We start from the raw sequence: 9,314 nt of genomic DNA on the forward strand, positions 1-9,314 counted from the left end.
TTCATCATAGTTCTCACTCTCCTACATAACGCCCACTAAAAATATGGTGCTCTGTACATTGGAGATTAGCTGTCTATTTTTAAATGTGAAAGCACACCACTTAAATGTTTTCTTGATAGACAAGGAACACGCATGTAATTTTTTTAATTGAAAAGATCTGTTCCATGACTGTATAGAATTCATTTTCACGTTTTATTCTTTGATAACTGGCCATCTGTCATCTCATGAGTCTCAAATGATGCAACTATCCTCCTGAGCCTTTTTACTGATGAAAAGATACTTACATAGCTTAATTCTTTTTCTTTGTTATAAAACTTTTCTTTCAAATAGTCATTTGAAATGAAGAATTGTCAGATTCTTAAGGCCATTCCACTACAATTATAGTCCTCTATCAAAGTATTTTTTTGGAGAAATGAATGAGCTTTGTGCTAACATTTTCATAGTAAAATAGTTTCACCTTGACTTTTAAATGGCAGAGTATATTATTTCCAAACTAAAAAAACCGTTCCCAATGATGTAGCATTTTAAGATCCACTTACATATCTTTTGGTAGATATTTATGTGGCATTTGTTTAGGCAAAATCCTGAATTCTAGGTGAGAATCAGAAAAGTTTAGAAGCTGGCTGACATTCTTAGTAGGCTTAGTTTTATATTTTTCAAACTGGTCCCCTTACTCTTGAAAGATTAATAAAAAATATCCCAAATTATTTTCAGACAGAACTTGAAACGAGGATAAAAGGAGATTGGTCACTCCCTACCATTCCTGACCGTTGACACCTAACTCCACTTACTGTTGGGAGAGGAATGGAGAAGGGATGTCACATCCCCTCCACTTCAAGTTCTAAGGTCAAAAGTCCATTGCTAGTCTTCATATAAAATCAGCTGAAGTCATTTCCAAAGAGTGAGTAGACTCCATGACGAAGGGACCAGGCGTGCCTCCCTCGCTACCCTGCCTGTGGCACAGTGCCTGCCCTGTGCACGAGCTCAGAGGTCATTTGCTGAGCGACACCTCCCAGGCCAGGTACATGTCCGTGAACCCCACCTGTGACCTCAGTTTGGTGAAGCCTTACATTTACTTATATCCACCTCTTAATTCCATCACAAATTCAGGATTAAGTATTGTATGATAGAAAAATTTTAAGTTCTTTTCAGGTAGTTGTTTTGCTTTTCTTTCCTGCCACTTTATTTGTTTTTAACTCTTGAATGGAAGGCTTAGATTTTTCTTCTTTGTACCAATGAAGCCTTCTATGATGTCTTTTATTTCAGTTAGAATACTATTGACAAAACAAATGATGTAGCAGAGCTGGGAAATGATTTAATGAACATTAAAGGTGTAACAGATTTTGTTAGAATGTCTAAAGACATAGTCAGATTGACTTACTCTGAGTACTAGCTTGATGTACTAATAAAAATGATGTGTGCATCAATAAAGTTAGCATTTATTAAGGATGTAATAAATACAAAAGTTAGTACAGTGAAATCTTGGTGGATGAATAATTCAAAATAACAATGTTTTCGGAATAATTGAGGGATAATACCCCTAAGTATCAAAAATGTTTAAGTATTAACTGTTTTGGAGAAAATAGTTCTGAAATGTAATGTATTTCTCCACCGTGTCTTCTTCAATAGGCTATACTAGATCTTATATAACTATTTTATTGATGACTTCATTCAATGGACAAATATTTATCAAAGCACCTACTATGTGACTGTGCCAGGCCCTCGGGATAGAGTCAGACATAAGGTGGACACACAGTCCCTACCCTGATGGAATTATGGTCTGATGGGGATGAAGACATTGAACTGATAATGCAGAGGTGATGCTAGGAGAAAATATAAAAAGTCCTAACTGCAGGTCGGTGGCGTGCTACGGATGGTATCTCTAAATGAGGAACAGCGAACCTGAGCCAGCTTGGAAGGAGGTTGGTGGAGGAAACAGAAGACAAACACAGTCCGAGTTCCAGAACAGCATAGACAAGGCTCTGACATCACATGAGGCATGGTGCAGTTGAAAAATGTTTCACATAACGTTGTAAAATTGAACTAATACAAAAAAGTACAAAGCAGCGTACAGCAGTACACTGACGCCCAGCACCCATCCCCTCCCGGTCAGACAGCACTGTATCAGTATATAGATACTTTACACACATGGCATCACCAAGGGCCATGACATTTTAATGAGAGACTAATTCCAGTGTTTGTATCTTGCAGAATTTATTGTTCACTGACGAAAATGACAATTTGGAAATTAAAGTAATTGATTTTGGGTTTGCACGCCTAAAGCCGCCCGATAATCAGCCTCTCAAGACACCGTGCTTCACTCTTCATTACGCTGCCCCCGAGCTCCTGAATCATAATGGCTACGATGAGTCCTGTGACCTCTGGAGTTTGGGTGTCATTCTGGTGAGTCGTTCCAGCAGAGCCGTTAAACCTACTCAGTTCTTGGATGTCATCTGGACCTACCTCGCTCTTGGCTGCTTTTCTTACATTCGTGAAAAAAAAGTGGCACATTGGCTTCTTTTCTGTGCAACCAATTGCCGGCCTGACAGAAAACTATTTTCCTTTCTTAAAATTTACATTAGAGAAAATGTAGGAATTTTGATTTTAGTTTATTTTGAAATACTTAAGGCAGCTGTATTTTATGTGAATAGAAGAGTTATATATATATTTTTTAAAGAATCAGTAATATGGTCTCAAAAGATTCATAATAGATACAATGTAAAAAGTAGCAAAGTGATTCAATGGAAAAAACATTAGAAAACATATTCTTTGAGGTTTTCAGACGAAAATGTGACTAAAGAATATCATTTAGGATAAATTAACTAATAGATAAAACTAGAACTATTATAGTAACTTATAGTAATCATGGTAAGCATGCTTTTCACAAAATACCCTTTGTTGCCATGATCAGAAACAGAACATTAAACTAGAAACAGCTCGGCATGTCTTTTCTCAAAATAGCTTGACATTTTTTCAGCATATAATTTGTAATGCGTGATCTTAGGGAGAAATTTTCAGACACTACAGAAAGATACAAGAGGCAAAATGGAAGCACTTGTAATCTTGTCAGACAGAGAGGATGCTGTACAGGCTCACGCTCCCTCTGACTCCCCTGCCCCCCCATGTTTTATACGCTTTGTATCTTTCTATAGGTTTCTCTATATACATGCATATATATTGGGGGTTTTTAATAAATGAGATGATATTATACATGTAGGTTGAGCCTCCAAAGTTTATTTAACCACTTCTTTACTAATGAGCAGTTAGCATTTTCCAGTTTTTTACCAATTTTAAACTACACAAATGACTATCTTTTATATATGAGTTTGCGTTTGTCTCATTATTTCTTTAGAATAGATTTCTAGGAGAAAGATTTACCCATCTTTATTTTGACCTATCTGCCTAGATTTCTTTCGAGAAGGCTTAGCATATCATGTTCTCATGAACTGTATGCAAATACACTGAGTGCCGTCAATTTCAATCTTAAGTTATTTCCTGCTGATGTTATCATTCTCCTGCATTTCTTTGATGGATATTCAGCTTGAGCATCTTCATGTATTTGGACATTTGTATTTTTTTCTTTTATTAATTGCCATTTATGAACTTTGCCCACTTTCCTGTAGGAAATTTTTTTCTTAATGAATTTTAAAACTCTGTTAAAGATTTTAATCCTTTGTCTGCCATTAATATTGGAACTGTTTTTTTCTGGTTTGTCATTTGAAAATTTTGTTTATAGTAATATGGTATTTTAATTTTGTTTTTAGAAGAATTTAAATAGAAAAAAATGTTTTTATTCTTTTAATTAAATTTATTGGGGTGACAATGGTTAGTAAAATCATATAGGTTTCAAGTGTACAATTCTACAATACATTATCTATGTATCACATTGTGTGCTAACCACCAAAAGTCACTTCTCCTTTCATCACCATATATTAGACCCCTTTACCCTTTTTTGCCATCCCCCACCCTTACCCTCTGGTAACCACTAAACTGTTGTCTGTGTCTATGAGTTTTTGTTTCTTTATTTGTTTGTCTTGTTCCTTTGTTGCTTTCAGTTTTATATCCCACATATGAGTTAAGTCATAAGGTTCTCGACTTTTTCTGTCCGACTTATTTCTATATAGTAAGATATGTCAGTCTGTTCCTTTATGGTATCCGGCTTTAATGTCAGATTGTCACTCTACCCTTACCCCAACTCAAGGTTATATAAATAGTCTCCTAAATTTTCCTCTAGAAATATATTTTAGTTTTATACTTTAATCTGCACTCCATCTGGGATTTATTTTGGTTTTTCCCCATTGGCTAGCCAGGTGTCCCTGCAGGATGATTCCTTTTTTGCTTTTATGCTTTATATAGTTTTCATTTCAGTAATTTTAAGTCATCAATTTGCAAACTAAAATTACGTATTGATGAATAAGATTTTTTAAATAAAAATAAACAACTGACTTCTGTAGATTTGAGTTTTATTTAAGAACTTAAACTGATAATATTTTCATTAGTAGCACTCTCCTAAAAAATATGTCTAACTAAAGAAGAGCCTTCATTTTTTGTAATATTGTAAGATTACCCCTTATAAAAGAGCCCTTGCTTTAAACATAGGACAATATAGGCCATTTTAACCATCATACATTTTAAAAGACTCCTAGACATGAGACAAGTATTTTAGAGCTTCCGAATGCTATCTCTATGGAAATAACTTTGTGCAGTGGCATGGATAGAAGCCGTGCTCCTCTCTAGATCTCACTGTCAAGTTTTTAAGAAAAACAGGACGAGGAACAGGTTAAATGATGCTACGGGAGTGCAGTCACAATATCCAGACTATATGAGGTCTTACAGGACAGACAACTCAGTTTCTCCAGCAAATAAATTATAAGAAGAAAATAACATGGGAACCTGTTGATTAAAAGACACTTAAGAAACAATGTTTGCATCCTACTTGAATTATGATTCAAAGAACTTTTAATTTCAATTATATTTATTCAATTCAAGCTAAATCTAAGTCATACAGATGTAATTATAACATACAAGGTGTATAATGCAGTTGGAGAATTTGACTATTGATCGGGTATTGAATGACACAAAGGAATTACTGCTAATTTTTTTTAGGTATGGTCATGGTGTTGTGGTTGTGGTTTTTAAAAACCCTTGCCTTTTAGAGATACATAATGAAATACAAATGAAAAAGTTAGCACCTGCATTAAACTGTCAAAATAAAAACAGTGCTTTGCAAATGTTTCCACTTGAAAGAATGCATATCTCCAGAGGGTCTAGATACAAAGCCTGAGTCATCCCAGAACAAGCACAAAATTTATTCGGAGTCTCCTGATTTGCCTTAGAAATATATGGCCCTTTTGCATGTTGCACCCAGTAGACATGAATGTGGATATTTTAATATGAAAATGATTTATATTACCCCCACTGAACAAAACAAATACTTCAGGAAGATGCATCACGCAGTATCATGTGGCTTTGATTATGACCCAGTCTACCTCAGGGATGTGTGATCCCGTCGTAAACATCCAGGACTTTAATCAACACAGAGCTCACACAGTCTTAGGCTGCTCGGGCCGCCATAACAAAGTACCACAGACGGGGTGGCTTCAACAACAGAACTGCATTTTTTCACAGTGGTGGAGGCTGAAAGCCCAAGGTCAACGTGCCAGCGTGGTTGGTGCCTGTCTGGTGAGGGCTTCCGCCTGGGTTACCTGCTCGCTGACACCATGCAGCTCTCTGGCTGTGCACAGACGCAGTTACGTCCTACATGCCAGCCAGCCCACCACCAGTTACAGCTCCTCCCGCCACCTCTGCAAGGTTGTAAGTTTCAGTGAGCCGAGAGAAAACCTTCCAAAAAGTTTAAAGAATCACTTTTCAAAAATCCAATCTCTGCTGCAAGGACAAGCCTTAGCTTTTTGGTTTTTCTGTTGAATTTTAAATGGCAGAAACCTTGAACATAAATTTTCCAACACATGGCTACAATGAAATAAGGTTACTGTAGAGAATTCATTATATTTAACACAACAATGAGAAAAATAAAATGGGGATGATTACAAACAAAATATGGCCTAAATATGGTGTCTTAAAAGTTCTTAACCATAGTTAATGTCCTAGGGAAAGAACGTGTGGAATTGGATATAAATTCTGAAGGCAGACCCCCTCCGTTCTGTATTCTTTTTGTTCTGAATAGGTTTATAAAAATGGTTTTAGATCTTCATGTCATAATAAACCGTTTCTCTTTATTTACAGGTCTTTGAAGTGTATTGGTGGTTTTAGTGAATGTAGTCATGTAACCTTTCAAACCCAGTAATGCTAATTGTAATATTTGGTAAATTAAGCTGATGAAACATTCAGTGAAATGTTTTATGCTTTTTTTCTCAATAGTATGAATGAAAACATTATGATTTGTTCCCTTTTTTTTCCCTCCATAGTATACCATGTTGTCAGGGCAAGTTCCGTTCCAATCTCATGACAAAAGTTTGACGTGTACCAGTGCAGTGGAAATCATGAAGAAAATTAAAAAGGGAGATTTCTCCTTTGAAGGAGAAGCCTGGAAGAATGTATCTCAAGAGGCTAAAGATTTGATCCAAGGTAAGAATCTAATGAAATTTTGCATTTTATGTGATGTGCAGTGATTGAAGTGGAATCATGCGTATTACACATATGTTTGTTTAATTACTCAGGGAAATCCACATGTGTTCTAACAGGTCTCCCGGCTACTCTGCTGAGCCCTCTTTTCTTCTTCTTGGAATGCTCTCCCTGAGTAATCGTATCCACAGTCAGCACATGAATTAGCAGTTGCATCCACCAGCCTCCCAAGCTAACACCTCCGTAACACACCTGTGCTTTTTCACTCTCCTTACCCCCCAAACATGTGCCTGCTCCCATCTCCCTCCTTTGCACTGCCAAGAAGCCAGATCACCAAAGAGAAAGCCAGGCACCATGCTCACTCCCCGACGTCCTCGCCTTCCACAGCCCGTCCCTCTGTCCTGCAAGTTCAGCGTCCCTCCTAGCTGTCCCCCTCACCGGTCACATGGCCACCACCTTAGTTCTTGTCATCATTGCTCTTTTAACATCTTATAACAGCCTTTCAACTTTTCTCACTTCCTCTGACTTTACCTGGCTGTCATTGATCGGCAGAGTGCCCTTCCTAATACCCAAATATGATCACGCCTCTCTCCTCTTGAAATCCTGCCAGAATCCGCTAGCTTCAGGTCCAGCTCTGTAGTGGAGCGTTCAGACCTCAGAGGCCTCCGTGACCTGGCCCTGCCTGCTTCTGCATCGTGCCCCCCTCGCTGTGCCATTGCAGAGCACTTGACTCCTCACAAGTGCCGAGCTCTGGGATTCCTGAACGCCTGTGCACGTGCCCTTCTTAATCCCTGGGGTCCGCCCCCTCGATCCCCCAGACTCATCTTCTGGAAGCCTTCCAGGCACCCGCACTCCCTGGGCTGAGCTCGTCCCCTGGGCCCGCAGACACTCTGTGTGTGTGGGTTTTGCTACTGCCCTTATCTCCTGATGGTACAATAACTGGGTTTTGTCTATGTATCTCCTCATAGCTTCTCTGTGAGTCTCTGTCTCCATTTCTCTCATGCCTTACTACCTTCCCTGACCTGTAGAAGGTGCTTGGACGTGAACGAAGTAGATCTAGGTACTCTCTCTTCATTGGAAGTTTACCCAGTCACCAGTGGGTGTCTTTGTTTAGGGCGGTTCTTTTCTCCTGATTGAAAAGTCAGTTAGCCTGTAGCATCCAGTATTCACTAGGGGGTTTAACTGCATATGAAAAGACAACTGTTTTTGTAGGAGGTTGACGCCTTATAGAAATCATCATGTCATGTGAACATAATTGGGATTTATGTCTGAGGTTGATTTTAAACTATATTTGAAACGACAAATCATAAAATAAAACTATTTATTCCCATAGGACTTCTCACAGTCGACCCAAATAAAAGGCTTAAAATGTCTGGCTTGAGGTACAATGAATGGCTTCAGGATGGCAGTCAGCTATCCTCAAATCCTCTCATGACTCCCGATATCCTGGGATCTTCAGGAGCTGCTGTGCACACCTGTGTGAAAGCCACCTTCCACGTAAGGCCCTGGGTTCTGCACATGCGGGGCTGTTTGAAAAGGCAGCAGCCGTTCTTACTCTACAACTCAGAGACACACTCTTAGTAATACATTTATAATAATGTGTGCTTTTAATTTTAGCTATGTTTTCATAAATCCCTTCGTGATACAAGTACATTTATAAGCAGAAATTGCACGGGGGACCAGAGTCACTGCTCACCCACAATATACCTGTTTGACCTTTAGAATAAGTTTGAGAGATGGGGTCTGATGTTTGAATAGTTGAGGATCTTCTGTAGGTAATGCAGACAGTATACGTAATGTTAGAACTTTGCTCTCAAGCTAAATCATTCTCTTTAAAAACTACAACTAAACATTAGGGACTTTGACATGTAAAAGTCTATTTATTCAACAACCATTTTGTGCCTAATATATTCTAGAGACCGTGAGAGAGAAGAAGTACATTACTTGGCATTGAGTATAGATTGTGTATGTGAAAGGCCGAGACTACATAGCAATAACTGTGGATTTTGCACATTTGTACCAAGCAGATACAAATACATTAAGGTAATTGTCTAAGGAGTAGATAGGTTAAGGAGAAATAAAATTACCTCTGAAGGGATTATCTTAAGAAAGGAGAAGGGATAGCTTTTCCTCTTCAGCTGCGGAAATGGATTAAAAAATTAATGAACCAGGATCTGGTGAGGTGTGAAGAGGTTAACTGCAAGAATTTGTAGCAGATGAGCCAAATCTTCTCCGTGACACATGATGCAAGGTTGTCGGGGCAACCGCAGTGATGCCTAAGTTTGAGTCTAAGCACAGACAGGCGCTGTGAGGAGAAAGCCCGCCCGAGGTTTGGAGAGCTGATCTTCTCTATATGAAGTGGCCAAGATAACACCCAAATTGCGCTGAATCAGGTATAGAGAGCAGGGGCCCAAAATGGATTGAGACTGCTCTATGTTGGGACTTTGTGGTCAGAATTTTACATCTCAGACACAGAACTAGTAAAGTAATGGGGGGGGGGCGTGTTCGGGGGGGTTGGGGGGAATTAGGTTTGTATGGTGTTTAGGAATTTCCAGTCAGTCGATGTTTTTTTATTGAGAGGTAGCACTACTTCAAAAGATGTATTAGAACCGTGACTCCTGGACAGCCTGGCTGGTTTGAATTTACACAGAGCCTGAGACATCTTTCCCACTAACCTCTGTACCCTGCCAGGAGGTTTGGATACAACGGTTTTTAGGACTTGGTTCCCCACA

At 38.7% G+C, this 9,314-nt stretch overlaps 1 protein-coding gene across 3 annotated transcripts in view; it reads left to right on the forward strand.

The window, feature by feature from the left end:
• The window catches only part of RPS6KA5 (ribosomal protein S6 kinase A5), a 170,033-nt gene that overhangs the window by 142,162 nt on the left and 18,557 nt on the right, over positions 1-9,314 (forward strand). For all 3 annotated transcript variants that reach the window (XM_033107160.1, XM_033107162.1, XM_033107163.1), the window contains 3 exons: positions 2,212-2,403; positions 6,426-6,585; positions 7,916-8,079. In XM_033107160.1, the coding sequence (XP_032963051.1) occupies positions 2,212-2,403; positions 6,426-6,585; positions 7,916-8,079 (516 nt within the window). The remainder of the gene's footprint in view (positions 1-2,211; positions 2,404-6,425; positions 6,586-7,915; positions 8,080-9,314) is intronic.

This window comes from Rhinolophus ferrumequinum, chromosome 6 (assembly GCF_004115265.2).
Source record: "Rhinolophus ferrumequinum isolate MPI-CBG mRhiFer1 chromosome 6, mRhiFer1_v1.p, whole genome shotgun sequence".
NCBI lineage: Eukaryota > Metazoa > Chordata > Mammalia > Chiroptera > Rhinolophidae > Rhinolophus > Rhinolophus ferrumequinum.